General features: G+C 46.4%; 2 protein-coding genes across 7 annotated transcripts in view; one reads left to right on the top strand and one right to left on the bottom strand.

Annotated features, from left to right (window-relative positions):
- The window catches only part of VGLL4 (vestigial like family member 4), a 139,720-nt gene extending 136,728 nt beyond the window's left edge, over positions 1 to 2,992 (top strand). For all 4 annotated transcript variants that reach the window (XM_090284182.1, XM_090284184.1, XM_090284181.1 and 1 more), the window contains one exon: positions 171 to 2,992. In XM_090284182.1, the coding sequence (XP_090140308.1) occupies positions 171 to 451 (281 nt within the window). In that variant the 3' untranslated portion in view covers positions 452 to 2,992. The remainder of the gene's footprint in view (positions 1 to 170) is intronic.
- A 755-nt stretch (positions 2,993 to 3,747) lies between these two features.
- ATG7 (autophagy related 7) overlaps positions 3,748 to 20,815 on the bottom strand; it is a 290,543-nt gene continuing 273,475 nt past the window's right edge. For all 3 annotated transcript variants that reach the window (XM_090284178.1, XM_090284180.1, XM_090284179.1), the window contains one exon: positions 3,748 to 4,041. In XM_090284178.1, the coding sequence (XP_090140304.1) occupies positions 4,009 to 4,041 (33 nt within the window). In that variant the 3' untranslated portion in view covers positions 3,748 to 4,008. The remainder of the gene's footprint in view (positions 4,042 to 20,815) is intronic.

The raw sequence follows: 20,815 nt of genomic DNA, 5'->3' as shown, positions 1-20,815 counted from the left end.
CTCTACCATCACTGAATGTCACCTTCTCTCTCTGAGCTCGTAGCTAGCCCAGGGCGGCCAGCATGTCGCCAGGTTACAGGTTCAGAGACATGTGCCCAACTAAGCGGGGTGGAGATGGGCCTTCTAAGGTTCCCAGACCCCAGCCCTGACCACTGTCCTGCTCCCCACAGCTACCACCACCTCCACCACCTGTGACCCCGTGGTGGAGGAGCATTTCCGCAGGAGCTTGGGCAAGAACTACAAGGAGCCTGAGCCGGCGCCCAACTCAGTGTCCATCACAGGCTCCGTGGACGACCACTTTGCCAAAGCCCTGGGAGACACGTGGCTTCAGATCAAGGCAGCGAAGGACGGCGCAGCCAGCAGCCCTGAGTCAGCCTCACGCAGGGGCCAACCTGCCAGCCCCTCTGCCCACATGGTCAGCCACAGTCACTCCCCCTCTGTGGTCTCCTGAAGGGAGTACTGCCCTCGAGCAAGACATCAATCTGCATGGTTTGCCTGAGCTTTGAACAGTCAGTGCTTAAAAATAAAAAAACCACAAAAAAATTCATGGGAGTGGGGTGGGGGTGGGGGTTAGGGAAGGGATGGTTTATTCACAAAAACCATGTCAGGGGGATTTTTGTTCTGTTTTTGTGCTTGCTTGGTATTCGTACGCCAGGGCCCTCAAACACGATAGCAGGAATGGCATGTGGAACATCAGTCTCATGTAGCATCCTAACTTCCTGCCTCAGTTACCAAAGAAACCTCTGATGCAGGTCTGCTGCCCAATGGGGCCGGGACTCCATGGCGCGCACTTTCTCAGTCACAAGCCATGCCATTGGTGACCCAAATGCTTTGTGCTTTTTCCATGTGCTTCTTGAGACCTGGGTGTGTGCGGCTTAGCTTCCGTGGCTTGTTCGGTCCAGCCCGCATGTGTGCCTGCGTGTGCGTCTACTTGAAGAGAACAGAGGACTGTCGTGTCTGATTTGCACTATTGGAGGAGGACTAGAGTTGCCTGCTTGTCAACTTTATGTGAGATGCTAGTACTCTGAGGGCAAACTGCTGAAAAACAAAGGGTTTAAGGATGACATTTCTGACCATTTGTGTATTTTTGTTGTTACTGTTTTTTAAATTTAGACAAAACAGCTTTGGAAGGGGAAGTCTCATACCGGTTATAGGTCTTTCTCTCTAGATTTCAGGTGCTTGCAACTGGACTGCAGACTCCACCAATCACGGGCATTTTACTTTTTCTAAACACTGCAGTTTGTTAGACTAGAGCTGAGATTGGAGGTTCCGTAGTGCTTTAAACGTGATGCATGTTTTAAGGGAGAAAAAATAGCTGGTTTCTATTAATTGTATAGACAGTAAACACAAACCTTAATACTTACTAGCTTCTGTTCAGAATTAGTTTATTTTTGTCAGTTACGGTCCTAGATATACTTACTGCTGGTACAGTTGTACTCAAGATTTGTATTTGATATTCATGTTACTCCCAAGTCGTGTGGGGCCAGGCGGCCCTGCGCCAGGCAGTCGAGTCACTTGTTGGTCAGCTGTGGTGGAGGATGCTGGAATTTTCGCTGCAGGCTGACAGCATCATTTATTTTTTGCATCCCTGTCTGCTTATTACAAGCTCCCAGGGGAGTTGGGATTTGTGTCTTCCAACACCCTCCATGCCGAAACTGCTCCCTTTAACTCTCTCGGCTAAACAGCAGATTACTGACAATCTGTGATGTGCTATTTTGTGTGCTTCCTCGTACGCTGGGGCCAAGGCAGTATACATTCCTCTGACTATACAGTTATTACTGCATTTATTATCATTTGCTATAATAATAGCTACTAACTAGAAATTAGGTGAAGAAGAAAGTATGACAGACACAGCTGTGGGTGTTCAACAGCTGCTCCTCTTTTTGGTAAACGCACGTGTCTCCCCCCTGCCCCTCCACCGGGCTACATTCCAGCCTCGCTCACCACAGAGGGCTTAAGTCACCTGACCAGGTGATGCTGGCATGACCACCTCACCTGCAAGGCATTGTGGACTCACAGGAGCCCTAGAGGCTGGTTTTCCATATGAGAAAAATATAGGTTAGTTGGTTGATTTTGAAAATTGGCACTGGGTGAAAAGGTCGGAGGATTGGCTCTTGCTGTGGTCACAGGGTGGCTGCAGGTCTTTGAAAACGTGAAAGGAAAGTCCTCTCCTCTCGCCCCTGCACACATTTCACTCCCTTAACTGGGCTTCCAGGCTTTCGCATTCAGGCCCCTGTATTTTCTGTAGGAAAAATCGTTGAGAACACTTTTTTTATATAGGTAACTTTAAGACCATCATTACGCTGTGCGTAAAGAATGTACAGAGAAATTTGTAGGTATTTTTTGAAGAACAATTAATTTGTTAATGATATGTAGCTATTTAATTTTTCCCGTTCCTATTGTAATCATTCATATTTTTTTTTGGTTTGGAAAAAAAGTTGATCTTTTTTTTTTGTCGTAGATTTGTCTGTAAAAGTGCAGGAACACAGTTATTCTATGAGAACACTGCATCTGCCTTAATAGCCACTAGTTTGTTATTGCTACAGGCTACTGAGCGTCGCCAGGAAAACAACCCCACTGCCGGCGGGCTCTGTGAAGAACGGCTCCTCAGACAGCTCTGTCTGTGGACGAGGGCACCGCTCTTGAGAGGGACAGTGGTGCTGACACCCAGGCCCCTGGTGCGCTGACCTATCTGGGATAGGCAGCACCCTGGAGAGGGCCTTGGGCAGACAGGGAGGCCAGAACCAAACGTTTCGCTGGGTAAGGACACTCCCTGGCCTCCGGAGGAGCACAGTGGGGTTCTTCACAGAGCCACGCTGCCCGCAGTGCGCCGGACAGCTCTCTCCATGTTTGTAAATCTGTAATATACTGTTCTCTGTGGCCTGTTTTTCCTGGAAGAAAAAGAAGAAGAAAAAAAAAAAGGTTTGGCAGGCCATCTTTTTTTTGTACTTAAAAGTAGCCTTAAGAACAATAATAAAGTGCTCTTAAACCACGGACTGTGCGTGTGACCCTTGAGGTCCCAGAGGGGCAGCACCAGGACTTTTGCTGGGAGGCCCCACGGAGGTGGGGGTTGGTGCTCAGCAGCCCTGTGCCTGTCTACAGAGGTGCCCCTCTCTATGCCACCACCGGCTGGAAAACTAATTTTAATTGTAACACTGTGAAAAGCATCCTTTAAACCTAACCTACAGAAATCCTAGTCTGGCGAGAGTAGGCTTCAGACTCCATTTTGACATCAGTCCCAGGCTTGAGACTACAGGTGATACCACAAGGACAAAAAGTATGGAAAGGGCACCTCCTCTCTCCTGGGTTTCCACATCCACCTCTGTGGGTGCCACAGATGTGCAGACTCCAGATAAAAAAGAAAACCAGTCCAAGCCTGAGTGACACATGGCAGAGCCCATCTGAAACTCATTGCCCACTGGATACCTGGCCACAGACTGAGGCAGATGCACAACCAGCCACCCCACACTGGAGTCAGGGCCTCCGAGGCACTGACAAGGACCCCCGGGACGGGGAGAGCGGTGTCAGGTGGGGGGCTGGGCCAGGCGATGAGTGGTCAGGGATGAGGTTTGCAGTGCTGCCCCCACAATGGTCTCTAGAAGGAGCTAGCTTGTCACTCTCCCATTTAGCCTTTGTTAGGCCGACACTCTCCTCCCTGCCACCCTATAGGGGCCAAGTCAGAAAGGATCCTAGGGAGCTTGACTGTCAAACACTGTGACGACAAGAAAAAAGAACTGCTCGTGGAGGTTGATGGCAGTGCCAAAGCCAGGGTTATTATTTAGCTCAGAACTGGTGGGGTCATGAAGCACGAGAAACGGAGAACACCAGAAGCTCCTGGCAGCAAAGGGAGGGCCCCCAGTCCTCACGGTATGGAGAGGAAGGAACCAACAAGGTGAGAGGGACGCAGGGCCCAGAGTCGCCAGTCTTAGGGCAGCAGTCCTGCTCTGGCCATGGAGAGGTCCCCAGCAGGCCGCCGGGGAGAAGCTGGCCACACGAGGCTGGGCTGTGTCAGACGGTCTCGTCGTCACTCATGTCCCAGATCTGCGTGGAGAAGGGGAGACATTCAGCAGAGTGTTCACAGTGGCTCAGTACCTCCCACTGATGCTCAGGAGTTGTGCAGTTGTGTCAGCAGGCCAAAGGGACAACGGCTCCACTTGCAGGTGACACACGATGCCTCAAGTCCCCTGTCACTTAGAGACTGACACCTCTATTTCTTGTATAAGGAAAGCAAGTCTCAGAGAAGTGAAGTCACTTGCTCAGGAGACCTCTGGTAAGTCAGCCAACCAGAAGTTGAGCTGGGGGTGGGGGTCAGGAGGACTTGGGATGCGGCCCCGGAGTGCAACCACCTCCTCAGCTCTCCAGAATCCACTGCATAGCTCCATTCCCTGCCCCAGTCAGTCTCTGCTTGCTTGTTTCTGAGGCCCTGACCATGACCCCAGGTTGTCTTATCTCTAATGGTTTCCTTCTTACCGTCCATGCTCTTTGGAAGGTGAGCTCCCTGAGAGCAGGAACTTGGGCTGCGCACTTGCCGAATGGGGCCAGACAGCCTGTGCACACGTTCCCACCCGCGGTGGTCTGCTCCATCACCAGTGTCAGCTGTAGTCCAGGTGCCAGCTAACTAAAAACCACACACCTGGACAAATGCTAAAGAGCTAGCTGCCACTTAAGAGCAAGCCTTCTCCCCACCAGCCCCAGCAGGCGCTTGGGCAGGACAGCCAGATCCTGCCTCTGTCCCTTACTTAGTATGTATAGCTGGGGAGCCTGGGACTTCTGAGTCTGATCTGGGGTGGGGGGAGATGGACTATGGAGAAAATGGGAAGCCTCACAGAAACCAGAAAAAGTGGGGGGAGGCACGGCCTCCTGGCCCCATAGACCAGCTCTTTCTCACTGGGCAGCACAAAGGCCCCCCAGGCTCCTTGTACCCTGGGCTCCCTCGGGGGCTGGTCCCTGAACTTAATGCCTTCAAACTTTCAGAATTCCTAGAACTGGTTGCAAAAGGCCACCCCAATGCTAGCTGAGCCGAGAAAGGAACATCATGTTTACACGAGGCTGGCCCGGGAGACCGGGAGGCCCAGCCAAGGTAAATATCAACACCAGCTTGGCTTTCAAAGTCAAGGATGTGGAAAATAAATAGAGAAGGAAATTTCCTCTCTCTGGAGGACCCAGCAGCCCAGGCCTGAGGGCTGGTGGGTGTGCCTCTCACACCCTCCCCCCATTTTTATATACATCTCACTGTCTGAGGAGGGCAGTGGGATGAGATTGCAGTGCCAACATCCAGCTTCCTGCAGGAGCGGGGACGTGATGTGGAGAAACCAGGTCTGGGGTCCGGCAGCCTGACTGTGGCCAGGCAGCCCTGCCCTCCTCTGGCCCAGCTTAGCTTTGGCATGGCCTGAAGACTCTTGGGCTTGCCTCCTGGGACGGAGTTCAGTGGCAGGGGGTGGGATGGCTGCATCTGGAATGAAGGCTGCACTTAGGAGCCCCCCAGACCTCGTGATCCTCCAGTTTTGACCACCTGAGCAGACAAAGGAGCCACCCGACGGTTTGTCAGTGGAATTCATTCATTCTTTCACTATGTCATTCAATAAATACCTATTTATGGAGCCCCTCCCTGTGCCATGAGCTGTGCAGACCTGATGCAACAGTCCTTCCTTCACTCCTAACAATGGCCTGTGGGTGCAGATGGAAACAAGCTCAGAGGGATAAGGCAGCTTGCCTGGGACCATACGGCAAGGAAGGTGCAGAGCTGGAGCCCAGGTGTGTGGGGAAAGGGTATGTGAACAAAAAGGGCTGCCTGGACTACCTGCGGGGTTGGGGCAGGCTGCATGGAGGAGGTGGCATTGGCCTTCTGTGACCTCCTGCCCAGCCTCCTGTGAAGCCACCAGCCAGGGCTGGGCAGAGTCCACATGAGTGAGCAATGCCTTCTGCAAGTGGGCAGAGGAAGTTGTTCACAGGGCCCTGGGGGCCTAGGGAAGGGCTGTGTGGAGAGCAGGAGCTGTCGTTCATTTTACTGGATCTCAGTTTTGAGGAAGGGTCCTTGGCACACAGCAGGGGGAAGAGAGAGCTGGCCTGAGTATGGGAGATCCAGGCTCTAGGGGATAAAGAAAGGCACTCAAAGGGCTTATTATGAGGGACTACAGAAGGGGTAGGGGGTGGATGTTACATAATGGCTTGGGGATTTCCCAGAATGAGTTCCCTGGGTCTGAGGTGGCTTTCTCCGCTGGGGCAGCCAGTCCTTTTCTTATCAACTGGGCTCAGGAAGGCAGCAGCAGTCTGAATTTTAAATTTCCAAAAACTTCAGTCTCAGCAAATACTGTGTGATCTCACTTAGATATAGAATTTTAAAAAGCTGAACTCGGAACCAGAGAGTAGGCGGGTGGGGTTGCCCGAGGCTGGGGGAAGTGCGGAGATGTTGGTGAGAGGGCGCACATTTTCAGTTCCAAGAGGGGTTAGCTGCAGGGATACAGTGTACAGCATGGGGACTAGAGTTAATACTGGATTAGATACTTCAGATTTGCTAAGGGAGTAGATCTTACATGTTCTCACCACTCACAAGTCACTAGATAGGCAACCTACTGAATGGGAAAATATATTCCCCAGTGATAGAGCTGATAAGGGGTTAATATCCAAAACACAGTAGTCCCTCTATATCGCAGTTCACTTATCACGGCCTCACTGTATCATGGGATTTTAAAAAATATATTTAATTATCGTGGGTTTTTCGCTATATTGTGGGATTTTGCGGTACTATATAGGTATGGTGTTAAAATTATATAGGTTTAAGACTAGAATATGTTTAAGAACATAAGTAGTGTTTATAAAAGTGTGGGAAAGGTTAATAAGGGACTGGGAACAGTTTAAGTGTGTGGGAAGGGTTTATAAAGCCTTAAAATATATATAAATACTAAAATAAATGTAAGGTTCCTACTTCGAGGATTTTCACCTATTGCAGGGGCATCTAGAACTTAATACCCATCATAAGTGAGGGAATACTGTATATGAGAAACTGATACAACTCAACAAAAAAACATTCTGATAAAAACTATGCAAAGGACACAAAAAAACATTCCTCCAAAGAAGACATACAGATGGCTGACAGACATAAGAAATACTCAACATCACTAATGAGGGAAATGCAAATCAAAACCACAATGAGACCACATCACACCTGTCAGAATGGCAAAATGTCAACAAATGTGTTGGCAAGGACCTGGAGAAAGGGGAACCCTTGTGCACTGTTGGTGGGACTGAAAATTGGTGCAGCCACAGTATGGTGAGTCCTCAAAAAACTAAAAAATAGATCTACCATATGACCCAGCAATTCTACTTGTGGATCTTTATCCAAAGAAAAGAAAAACATTAATTAGAAAATATACATGCATCTCTATGTTCATTGCAGAACTATTTACAATAGTCAAGATACAGAAGTGACCAAGGTGTTTCCTAGATGATAAAGAAGATGTGATGTGATTATATGTGTGTGATGGAATACTATAAGAAGTCTTGCCACTTGCCACAACATGGAAGGACCTGGAGGATCTTTATACTAAGTGAACTCAGAGAAGGACAAATGCCATATGGTTTCACTTGTATGTGGAATCTAGAAAACATAAGAGACCAAAAGAAAGATTGTCAGGATGGGTGACAAAGATGAAGGGGATTATAGTCAATAATACTGTGATAAGTTTGCACGGTGATAGATTACTACAATTAGAGGGATGATCACATATAGTTGCTATACAGTATAGTGATTTGACATTTTCTATAAGTAAAAATGTAAAGTATGAGGTGAGGAATGTATTAACTTGATTATGGTAAACATTTCACAATGTATACATATATTAAATCATGTTGTACAACCTAAATATATATATAATATCTATTTGTCAGTTATTAATAAAGTTGAGGGGGGAAAAAAACAAAAAAAACTTAAGCTTCATCTCCTCTGAGACTATGGACTCCCAGAAGGGACTGAGATCTGTCTGCTCCCTACTGAGTCCACACAGCACCTGGCAGAGAAGAGGCCCAGACAGAGAGTGTTCACTTAATAAATGAAGGTTGTATTAAATTGGCAAAGTTTTAAAAAAATGTTAATGCTCAGTGCTGAGAAAGAAACACTTTCAGGAGGAGTATAAATTGATAATAAACTAAAAACAAACAAAAAAATGATTTGGGAATATGTAATGCAAAGCTTTAAAAATGTTCATACCCTGAGGAAGAGATAACCTTTTTTTGCAGATGATATGCAAGTATACCTAGAAAACCCAAGAAAATAAATAGTAAGATGAGTACAGACAATAAAGAACATTCAATGAGATAGGTAAAACTAACAAATTATAGAAACAATTATTAGAAAAGGTAACGAAAGGGAAGAGCCCATTATTATAAGAGCAATGAAAAAGTAAACTACTAGGGAACAGACCTAACATGAAATGTACAACATCTATATGAAAAAAGAACTCTTCAAAACAGTCCTGTAACAGCCTCACTAGTCTTGTTAAGAGTGAACAAACAGGTTTCCCCTGTTTAAGCACAGGAAGATTTAACATCAATCAAGGTGTCAGCTTTTCCCAAGTTAATACATAAACTTAACACAAGCTCAATTTTTAAAAATCAAGTATCTTCTGGAGCTAGATAAGCTGGTTTTAAAGTTTATGTGGGGAAAAAAAGCAAGGTCATCTAGGAAAACTTTTGAAAAGAGGAGCAATGAGAAGGTTCCCCTGCCATATGTTTGAACACATCACAAAGTCTGTAATTAGGAGGGTTGTGTCAGCATGAGCACAGACAGATGGCCAAGGGGACAAAATGAGTCCAGAAACAACAGAACAGAATGTCCAAATACATATGGAAATTTAGTATTTTAATGATAAAAGGTCTGGGGAATGTGACCTCAAATCACTAGAAAACAGGGACTTTTTAATAGATGATATGGAGACAACTGGATAGTCATTTTCGAATTGATAAAATTGACTCCATGCCTCTCACTGAACATCAGAATAAACTCTAAATGGAACAGATATATAAATGTAAAAACGAAACCATACAAATACTAGATCAAACAGGTGAATTCCTTTATAACCTGGGAGTGCGAAACCTGATGTAAAATCTGTAAGCAATAACAACAGATACACTGGACTTCGTAAAAACGTGAAAATTTGCATGGAGAAAACACTAGAAGCAAAGTTGACAAGACAGACACACAGGGAGAAAACATTGTAACATACCATAAAAGGCTGAGCTCCCTAATACACAAATCATTCTTAAAAATCAAGAGAAAAACCAATAAACTGATTTTTTAAAAAGCAGGCCAAAGATATCCAACAGTTTACAGAAAAAGATAGGCAGATGGCCCTAAAACTTAAAAGATGCTCAGCCTTAATCAGAGTAATAGAAATGTTAAAACTTCTTAGAGGACACAAAAAACACTAACGAGAAAAAATGATTGGGACTTCATAAAAACCTGGTCTCTGGAAAACAAAACTATGAAAATGAAAAAGCAAACCACAGATTAGGAGAAAATATCCATGCTGTATATTAAAAGGACTTGTATCCAGAATATACAAAAATCTTAATAAAGAGACAGACAACCTGATTTTTAAAAAATGGGCAGAAGATCTGAAGAGACCCTTAAAAGAACTACAGTGGCCAATAAGAACGTAAAAAAACATTCACCATTCTTCATCTTCAGGGAACTGCAAATCTAAACCACAGAGAGACAGCACACCCCACCTCCTACAAAAGCCAAAATGGAGGAGGCTGGCAACTCAGACACTGCTGCTAGTGGGGATGTCAGCCGGCATAACCACTTGGGAGAAAGGTCTGATGACTTATAAAGTTAAACATACACTTACCCTATGACCCAACCATTCTACTCCTATTTACCCCAAAGAAAGGAAAACACATGTTCACAAGACAACTTGTGCGACAGTGGTCATAGCAGCTTTATTCATAACAGGCACAAGCTAGAATCAACCCAAATGTCTATCAACAGGCAGAGAAACTGGGATATCCACACAACGGATACCACTCACCACAAACCGCTAGTGCACACAGCGACGTATACTCATCTCAGACTCCTCACACTGAGTCGAAGCAGCCCCACCGTAAAAGACAACTTAGTGTATGAATCCATTTATGTGGAATTCTAGTACGTAGAGGCAAAACTATTCTATGGTGACAGAAAGATCATTTGTCACAACTCACTAAACTATGCATTTTAAATAAGTGCATTTTGTTGTATGTAAATTATACCTTACTAAAGTTGATTTTTTAAAAATGCTACACAGAGGGAACACTGTCTTACCTATCAGACTAACAAAAATCCTAATGCTTGACAATGCATTCTGTTCGTGAGCCTGTGGGAGAACAGCACTCTCCTGTGATGCTGGCAGGACGTAAATGGTATAAGCCCTACAGAGGGGAATCTGGCTTTGTGCAACAGATTTACTTATGTCTTAACTGTTGACTTACAGCAAGCTCACTTTCAGGAGTCTGTCTGAAGTTATACCTCTGCAATACAAAAGGACATCATCCACTGCTGCATGATTTGTTACAGGAAAGGATTGTGAACAACCCAAGTCGGAACCAGCTAATTAAACCATTCACTGCACAGCCACACCATGGACCACTGTGGCCCTAAACAGTGAGAAAGAACTCAGTGAACTGAGAGGAGGCAATTTCCAAAATTTATTTATTGGGGGGGTGGGATGGGGGGAGCATCTATGGCATGCCTACCACCTCTTGTGAAAGAAAATAGAATATTAAAAAAATTATTTTTTAATCCTTACCCAAGGATATATGTTCATTGATTTTAAGGGGAAGGGGACAGAGAGAGAGGGAGAGAGAGAGAGAGAGAGAGAGAGAGAGAGAGAGAGAGAGAGAGAGAGAGAGAGAGAGAGAGAGAGAGAGAGAAACATTAATGTAAGAGAAAAACATAAATCAGTTGCTTCCTGTACACACCCCGACCAGGGATTGAACCTGCAACCAAGGTATGTGCCCTGACCGGGAATCGAACCCACAACCTTCTGGTGTGTGAGATGATGCTCCAACTAACTGAGGCACATGGCCAGGGCTAAAATTCTTTTTTACTTTTGCAAAAATAAACACAAATTGATTTAAATGACTATCTAAAGGGACTGGGTAGAATGAGACTGCTCTGAGCATACCTTTTAACTTGAGAATCAACGAAGTGTTTTACATATTTAAAAATTAAATCAAGAAAAATAATCCAAAGTTAATTGGACTTTATCAAAATTAAAAACTTCTGTTTTTTTTTAAAGGACATATTTAAGAAAACTATCAAAGTGAAAAGACAACTCTGAAAGAAAATATTTGCAAATCATATATCTGATAAGGGACTTGTATCTAGACCATTTTCAAACCAATAATAAAAAGCAAATAACCCAGTTAGAAATGAGCAAAGGAATTAAGTGACATCCACGAAAGATTTATAAATGGCTAAGAAGCACAAAGACATAGACATGGATGCTTGAATATTAGGCATCAGGAAAATGCACATCAAAATCACAAGGGGATACCACCACTTCACACTCATTATGATGGTTTTAATCAGAAAGTCAGATAACAAGTGTTGATAATCACCTGGAGACACTGGAACCCTTATACATTGCTGTTGGAAATGTAAAATGGTGCAGCCACTTTGAAAGCAGACAACAGTTAATCAAAAAGTTAGAGAGTTACCATATAACCCAACAATTCCTCTCCAGGATGTATACCCAAGAGAAAAGAAAACCTGTGTCCACATAAGAACTTGCACACGAATGTTCATAGCATTATTTTTAAAGAGTCAAAATGTGGAAGCAACCCAAATGTCCACCACTGGATTCATGGAAAATGCAGGCCATCCGTGCAGCGGTATATTATTTGGCCAAACACTGGCCTGCATTCAGTCTTCTGAGGAGCCTAAAGGACATTGCTGTGACCACCCCCATTTTGTAAAGTAGGCCACCCAAACACAGAGGAAATTATATAACTGTCAAAGAGACCTTAAGGAGCTGTTTAGGGGTGGAGGAAAGGCTTTTTCCACTTTATCTCACTACTTCCATCTTGTTAAACATAATTCCTTCTAAAAACAGTGAAGGACAGCCTGAAGTCTGCTTCCTGGGCCGACACTGTGACGCTGACACATGGACTGGTCCCAGGGCCAACAGCACACTCAGGACCCACAGGCAAACCCAGGGCGGGTGAAAGGCAAGACTAGCCTCTGACCTGTCCTGGCTCCTGGGTCCCCACCTCTGTCTTCTGACCCCTTTTGGGTGGCTGATCCTAAGCTCCTGTCCTGAGGCTTGGACTGTGGGCTCAGACGGGCAGTGGGCTGTGCTGCTCTGGGCCAGCTGGGGGGCCTGAACCAGTCCTTGCCCTGCAGCAGGGTCTGGCCCACAACTCAACCAGGAGGGCTTCCCAACCGTCGGAGCTCATCACAAGGGCCAGGGAGAATGTGTGGCTGGACCGCACACGCCCAGAGGCCTTAACGGTTTCACTTTCCACTCTGCGAAGGAGACGGCGCATTGGAGCGGAGCCGTCTGTCATCCAGTTTCAAACTTGTGTTCCATTTCTGGACCGCACCGCCTGGAGCATGCCATGGACTAAGGTTTTTCTTTATAAACACTATAATTATCCTGTGAATGGCACAATTATGTTTGTGTGTGTGTTAAAAGTGTTCATTTGTTAAATGTAAACATTTCAAATTGCCACAGTTTTTGAAACCCAGTTTTGGCATTTCTCTATTTTTTAATTTAAAAAATGGAAATATCTAGACCTCGCCTGCTCCCCACACCTCTTTGCTGGGTCCTCACAGGTATGATTCTCTCTGCAGGGTGGAGACCCCGTTGGGACCCCCAGGGGGAGGGTGGGACTGTGCAGGCTCCAAGTGCTCACGAGGAAACAGGATCTGTCCTCCTCAGAGACCACTGGCCCCTGACCACTCACCTGAATCTCCACAGCCCTGTGGTACTGTTCCCACCCGCACTCCACGCAGCATCGGATTGGTTTGCTCAGAAAACAATCCAATAGCCCCATGCCCCGGTTTTCCAGCCTTTAAAGGCTCTCCCTGGCAGAGGGAGAGTGCAATCCACACTGGTTTCTGGGCCACGAGGCCCCACCCACGCTTTCCCTTGGCGTGGGAGACCTCACCCCAGGACTCCACCCCACAAGCTGGCTGTGGGCAGCTCTTGGTGTCTTCCCTGATCACCCATCTAAAACAGCCCCCCACCTTGTTCTCGGGCTCAAACAACCCATTCCGTTCCTCCAGAGAACCTACTGTAATCTGTCACCACGTTCCGTTTGTGCATCTGCCTGATTCCCCGTAGGACCATGAGCCACAGGAGGTCAGGGCCCAGTTGGTTGGTTCACCTCTTTGTGCCCAACCCTGGTGCAGAGCCTCGCCCAGTTCATAGCTTTTGAATGAACAGTAATTCAGCACCATCTGCTCTGGACGTGATTCCACAGTAGAGAAAAGAAAGGAGAATTTCTGGTGTAAACATAATACCCAAGAATCAAACAGTAAAGAAAGGATCCCTCGATACAGCTGGTGTCTGAGGTTTCTGGCAAGTCACGCCTGTGGCCTCCAAGCCCCAAAGGACACTGGGGCAGGACTGTGGTCACCTTCTGGTGGGAGCCCATGGGATAAGGGGGAAGGAAGCAAGGCCACTTTGTGAGCAAGGCCTTAGCTCCAGACCATGACACATTCTCCTTCTTGGGCCCTGCCACCGGTCTCAAATGAAGCCACAGGGTGCAGAGTTGTGGAGAATTTTTGCTTCTGGATCCCCAAGAGGCCCCAAGGCAGGATTGGTGCTGGTCAGAAAGAACAGTTGGTACTTAGCAGCTGTGGGACTTCTCCAGAGGTGGCCTTGCAGGCTAATCTGTAACCACGCTGGACCCAGGTCTACCCGTGTAGCATGTGCCCAGGGTAGAGGGGGGCACAAGAGGTGCAACTGGCTAAAGACCCAGGTTCTTACCAGTTCCCAGATTCCCACCTGGAGTTCCTTGTCCCACCATGGACATCCGAATCAACTCAGGAATAACACTGCTCTCTCTCTCACAGTAAGTCCAGAATCCAGGGGGACAGGAGGACAATGTCCCAGTGACCATGGGATCCAAAAGTTTCAAGATCCTTCTGCCCCTTGGCCAAGGGTGGCTGGTGTAAACTGCCAAAGCCTGCTGCCATGAGCAGATGAAGACCATAGGGACTAACGAGGGAAGAAGAGAGTAGTCTGCACAAGGCAGGCGGGAGCAGATGGTGAGGGTTCCTCTGGGGACTGACAACCCTTACCTCACAGAGGACATCCGAGTGTCCCTGCTGTCTGTGCCCAGAAGCCAGGGCCCTGGCTCCCATTATATACACAGGCCATTCATTCTCCAGTGGAGATGAAAGGACTCCTCCCCCCTGCTCCCCTGCTCAGGGGTCTGCACGCCCCTTCTTCTACACCACCACTTCAGTGCCTCCCCTTTCAAAGATGCCCGCCTGCCATCCTGCCCTTATACCCACTCACTACCTCCTCTAGCTTGGCCTCTGCTGGACACCAGATTTGGGAGAGGAATTAAGACCTAACCCATCTTCTTAGGGAACCCCAGCCTCAAACTCAGCCTTCAGACACTGAACAGCTTCGGGTTGGGGGATGGAAGGAGGATGGGCGTTGATGAGAACTTCTGGGGCAACTTCCAGCTCTAGAGCCTTCTGGTGGAGAACTTATCACGAGCCTTTCCCATTCCCAACCCCACCCAACAGGTGCCAATTCTGGGGCCCTGCACGCACTTCCTTATGACCCCATTGCTCTAGGGGTTCCATGAACAAGGTTAACGTTTTATTAGAAAGAAACAGTCATGGCTGAGGCAGCCGGTAAGATGCAAATAATGACTTACACAAGTACAATGGACTGCCAGTGGTGAGCGGAGAAAAAGGAGAAAGGAAACGCTTTATGTTGCTGGCAGGATGAGAGGCCTCTACCCTGGCAGCGGGGTGCAGAGGATGCCTCTGCCTACAGCCTCCACAGCTTAGTCAAAGGCTCCTGGAGGAAGGAGGGAGGGCCTGAGCTATGTGCACTGCCCCCCCAATTCTCCCTGCTTTGCCTACAAACGTGCTCTGGGCTACAATTGATTTAAAAAAGGAGGTATGGAGAAAATGGCCTCATGCTTCATTCAGAATCTAGGTCCAGAGAAAAGGACAAGCCAGCACACTCTGGGAAGTGCTAGGTACTCAGCAGTTCCTAAACTCACTGCTCTAGGCACCAAGACTCAGCCCACACTTGAAACATGAAGAGACGGGGACAGGATGTCCTGGAAGGGACAGTCTCATCTTAAAGGAGGTACAGGACGGAAGCCATGGAGAACAGGCTGCAGAGAGCAGCCACTAGGCTGGGAGGAGGAGGACTGGAGAACAAGGTAGGTCTGGGGAGGCGCCGATCTCACACCACATCACCCAGCGGCAGGGAGGCTCCATGACGTCTACTTGAAGAGCTCCTGGTTTCCACCTCCCACCAGAGGCCGAACAGTCCTCCAAGGCTAGGGAGGAGGGACACAGGAGCGCGGGAGAACGTCATCTGGGCCAGAAAAGAGAAATTGCTGTTGGGGCTGGAATCTCCCCACTACCAGGGGAGATGATGGGAGAGACTGGTCTGTGCATAGGATTAGTTTTAGGCAGGCAGTACGCATGTTTTCAAGCAAGTTTTAATGATGTGAGAACGTGATCAGAAATTGTAAAATGAAAAGAGGAAATAAAACTATGATCAGTCGGACCCCAGTCACGTGAGTGCATGGTTAAAAAGAAAGGCTATAAAAAGCCAACCAGAACCACTGAGTGGTGGAATTACGGGTGTTTATTTTATTCTTAGATGCTCCCTTAGGACTTACACAATAGAAAAAAAATGCAATGTAAAGAATGGGGATATTGAAGCCCCCCCAGGGACAAAAGGCCTTGGCACCTGTTTATTTCCTTTGTTTTTCCCTCCCAGGAAGTTCTGGAAGGCAAAATAAGAAACCTGCTATGGGAAAATGCTGCCATTTTAACCACAGACTCCTTGGTGAGGTTTAAACGGGAGACCCTGGGATTCTCAGCCCACAGCACAGGCTGCACAATGTCTCCCCATTTGGTTAGTCTGGAAAACGGGCCTCGCCGCTCTGCTATAGTTACACCCTCCCTCTGGCCATGTCCTAAATGGGCACCAATACCTAATAACTCCAACTCGAGTTAATGGCCTAAACACAAGGGTGGCTGTGCTCTGAGAGGGGGTCACTCCAAGGACTGAGAGGAGCAGTCTGTGGCACTGGCTCTCAACTCCTCATTACCTAAAGCCACTCAGGTGGGAGGCCTCAAAATAGCAGCAGCAGCAGCAGCAGCAGCAGCAGCAGCAGTGACCTAACAGCAGGGTGTGTCCTCTGTGCTTCAGCTTCCCTGCTTAGTCTGGGGAGTAGCAAGGGTTTATTTTGGGGATGGAATGAAGAAATGGAGGGAAGGGACGAGTGGGGGAAGGAGGGCTGTGCCCCAGGCTTGTTTGCTTTCTTCCAAGCTTCAAAACACATTTTTCAAATTAGGTGGTAAGAATACAGGGCAATTTCTGTGGCACCAACATACTTTCTTTCAAGATATGATTTATATGTTTGGCCCACATTTTAAATGAAATGGTTATTGAGATAAATGGCCATGCTGGAGGCTGCAAAAATGGTTTCCATTATGTAGTTCTTCTTTTCAGTTCTTTAGAAACGTTTCTGAAAGGTGCCCCTTTAAAAAGGCGGACACTTTGCATTTTTGTTCTCTAACTCAAAGGGTTTTTGGGGTCAATGCTGGAGAGGGAAGGAGAAGGGAGATAGGCCTGAGAGCTCTAGAGTGAGGTTAATGTAGGATATAAACATACACAGGCTCTACTTGGTAAGAAGAGATAATTTTGAAACTTTAAATAATGCAAATACAGGTGACCTGGGATATCAGGTGAGGGTCATGATTCAATCCCAGGCAGGCACTCTCCCGAGGGCCCTGCCCTTGGGCTCGATCAGCAGGGACCCTGGAAGAGACAGAAACTGACCCTGGACCTTGTACAAAGCTACTGGAACCAGACAGTATGGCAATGAGATCAGGACAGAGAAGAGTAGAGAGGCAGAAATAGAACCACACATAATTGGGTCAGTTGTCTTTCAACAAAGGCACCAAGGAGACTTTTTTTCAGCAAATGGTGCTCGAACATTTAGATAACAATAGGAGAAGAAGAAAAAAACTTGTCTTTACCTTAAACCATATACAGAAATTAACTTGAAATGAATCATAAACATATGTAAAAGCTAAAAGTATAAAACTTCTAGAAAACAAAAATTGTAATGAGACTTTGGGATAGGAGAAGAATTCTTAGAATAGCATGGGCCATAAAATAAAAAATTTAATAAACTGTACACCAACAAAATTCAAAATTCTCTCTCTTAAAGACAACACTAAGCAAATAAAAAGGGAAGCCAAAGATACTGAAGAAACATATGCAACACACACATCTGAGAAGAGACCTATGTCCAGAAGATACAAAGAACTCCTATAACTCAATAAGATAAATAATCCAATGAAAATACGGGCAAAAGATCTGAAAGAAATTACAAGAAGATGTATAGACGGCAAATAAGTACATGAAAAAACGTTCAGCATCCACTGTCATCAGAGACCTGTGATTAAAACCAGGAGATAGCACCACGCACATACCCATATGGCTAAAATTCAAAAACTGCAGCCCCAAGTGTTGGCCACGGTGTGGAGCAACCACAAATTTCCTCCGTTGCTGGTGGGAACAACAAATGGTACAGCCACTTTGAAAAACAGTTTCTTTAAAAGTTAAATGTACTTACTTCATATGATAACCCAACAATTATAGTCCTAGCTAATCACTCAAGAGAAATGAAAACAAATGTCCACATAAAGACTTGTACACAGGCATGCACTGGAGCTTTATTTATAACAGTTTCAAACTGTAAACAACTCAAATACTCATCAATAGGTGAGTAAATAAACAATAATGATATATTCAAAAAATGGGATACTGTTCAGCAATAGAAAGGGACAAACTACTGACACATGCAACAGCATGAATGAATCTCAAAAATATGCGGAGCAAAAGAAGCCAGACAAAAGAGTACTTAATGTATGATTCAAAAAAAATTTCTAAATTTTGTATGAAACCACAAAAGACCCCGAATAGCCAAAGCGATTTGAGAAAGAACAGAGCTGGAGGCATCACATTTCCTGATTTCAAATTATATAAAGCTGTAGTAATTAAAACAGCATGGTATTGGCATAAAAATAGGCACACAGACCAAGGGAACAGGACAAGATCTCAGAAATAAACCCTCACAATTAGGGTCAACTAATATTTAACAAGGGAGCCAAGAACATTCATTGGGGAAAGGGTAGTGTCTTCAACAAATGGTGTTGAGAAAACTGGATAACCACATGCAGAAAAATGAAGTTGGACCCCCCTATCTTACACCATTCACAAAAGTTAACTCAAAATGGATTAAAAAACCTAAGACCTGATACTGTAAGACTCATAGAACAAAACACAGGAAAGGACTTCTGGCCAAGATGGAGGCCTAAACAGACACGCTGCGTCTCCCTCCACAAATAAGAAGGAATACAACTGCCTCAAAAACTAGAGACAACCAGAAGTTCCAGAAAATCAAGCTGCATAGAAGTCCAACAAACAAAGATATAAAGAAGAAATACTCATCTAGACAGATAGGAGCCAGGGTGGAGAGAACGTGGTGTGGTGGTGGCGGCGGCGGCTGTGGCAGGCCAGCGGAAAGCACAGTTACACATTTTAAAAAGTAAGGAGAGACACCTGGGGAGCATTCCCAGCTCTTCACAAGACAGCACAGCTCACTGTCCCAGCCGCTGGGGAAAATCAAACCTCATTGCTTCCAACTGTGCAAACCAGTGGGGGTTGGGGCAGAGGCAGAAACTGCTGGTCTCTCAGCAGAGTCTGCTTTTTTAAAGGGCCCCCACAGTCCTAAAACATCCAAAGACCCACCCACTCTGGGAACGACAGCCAGGGCAACAGCTAGAGGGGCGCCAGTCCTATTCAGAAGTGGGAGAAGTGTCTGGAAAAAGGGTGAGTGCTGGGCAAGCAGCATTGTTGCCTCTCAGACCACTCCCCCACATACAGTGCCACAACGTGGTGAAACGGGTCATCCTGTACTGAAGAATATCTAAGGCTCTGCCCCTTACAACGTAACAGGTGTGACAGCTCTACCTATGACACAGAGGCAGACAAACACAGGAGCCTGTCAAGATGAGGAGACAGAGAAGTATGGCCCAAAAGAGGGAACAGATCAAGGTTCCAATGGGAGAACTAAGTGATGAGGAGATAGCCAACTGAACAGACACAGAATTCCAAACACTGGTGATAATGATGCTCACAGGCTTGACAGATGTGCTTGAGTACGGCAAACGCATAAGGGAAGAAGTGAGGGCTTTGCTAAGTGAAACGAAGGAAAATCCACACAAAACCAATGGTGAAGGGAAGAAAACTGGTGTTCAAATCAATGATTTGGAACATAAGGAATAAGAAAACAGTGAACCAGTACAGAATGAGGAAGGAAGAATTGGAAAAAATGAGGAGAGGCTTAGGAACCTCTGGGACAACTTTAAACGTGCCAACATCTGAATCATAGGGGTGCCAGAAGGAGAAGAGAAACAGCAAGAAATTGAAAACTTATGTGAAAAAATAATGAAGGAAAACTTCCCAAATTTGGTGGAGGAAATAGACATACAAGTCCACGAAGCACAGAGAGTCCCAAACAAGCTAGACCCAAAGAGGACCACACCAAGACACATCTTAAATTAAAATGCCAAAGGTTCAAGACAAAGAGAGAATCTTAAAAGCCGCAAGAGAAAAGCAGAGAGTTACCTACAAAGGGGTTCCTATAAGACTATCAGCTGATTTCTCAAAAGACACTTTGCAGGCAAGAAAAGACTGGCAAGCAGTATTCAATGTGATGAAAAGCAAGGACCTACAACCAAGATTATTCTAACCAGCAAAGCTATCATTTAGAATGGAAGGGCAGATGAAGTGCTTCCCAGACAAGGTAAAGCTAAAGGAGTTCATCATCATCGTCATCGTCATCGTCATCGTCATCGGCAGCCGTCCGTCTCCAGAGACGATGGCGTAGCTTCTTGAGAGTCTATCTGCACCGTCGAGAATGGCTGTGCAGTCCGACTCGGGAGTGACAATCCCTGCCGCACTTGTTACAGGTGAAGGCAGATGGCTGTTGTTGCTGCTGTTGACGCTGCTTCCGCCTCGATCTTTTCTGGACCGCCTCCTCGTTGCGCGCAGCCTCTGCGCGTGATGTACCTTGTCTGACCGTGAGCCTCCAGGCTAGGCGGTCGTCTGCTTGAACTTCCCATGTGTTGAGATTGATGGAGCATTGTGTCATATCCTTTTTGCAGATGTCTTTGAACCGCAGTTTTGGGCGCCCTGTCATCCTCTGGTCTTCTGCTAGCTCGCCGTAGAGGAGGTCTTTGGGAATACGGCCTGCATCCATTCTTTTGACATGGCCGAGCCACCTGAGGCGTCTCTCGCTAAGAACTGCATGCAAACTGCTCATGTTGGCTTGCTTCAGCACCTCGGTGTTGGGGACCTTATCCTGCCAGGCGACATGCAGGACGCATCGCAGGCACCTCATGTGGAAGCTGTTGAGTTTCCTTTCGTGCCTTGCGTAGGTGGTCCACGTCTCGCTGCCATAGAGGAGAGTGCTGAGTACGCAGGCTTGGTAGATGCGCAGTCTGGTTTTCTCAGTGAGGCTGGAATTGTTCCACACTCGCCGGTTCAGT

Source organism: Furipterus horrens, unplaced genomic scaffold (assembly GCF_987537825.1).
Source record: "Furipterus horrens unplaced genomic scaffold, mFurHor1.1.pri manual_scaffold_7, whole genome shotgun sequence".
Classification (NCBI taxonomy): domain Eukaryota; kingdom Metazoa; phylum Chordata; class Mammalia; order Chiroptera; family Furipteridae; genus Furipterus; species Furipterus horrens.
This window is presented reverse-complemented; position numbering and strand designations above follow the sequence as displayed.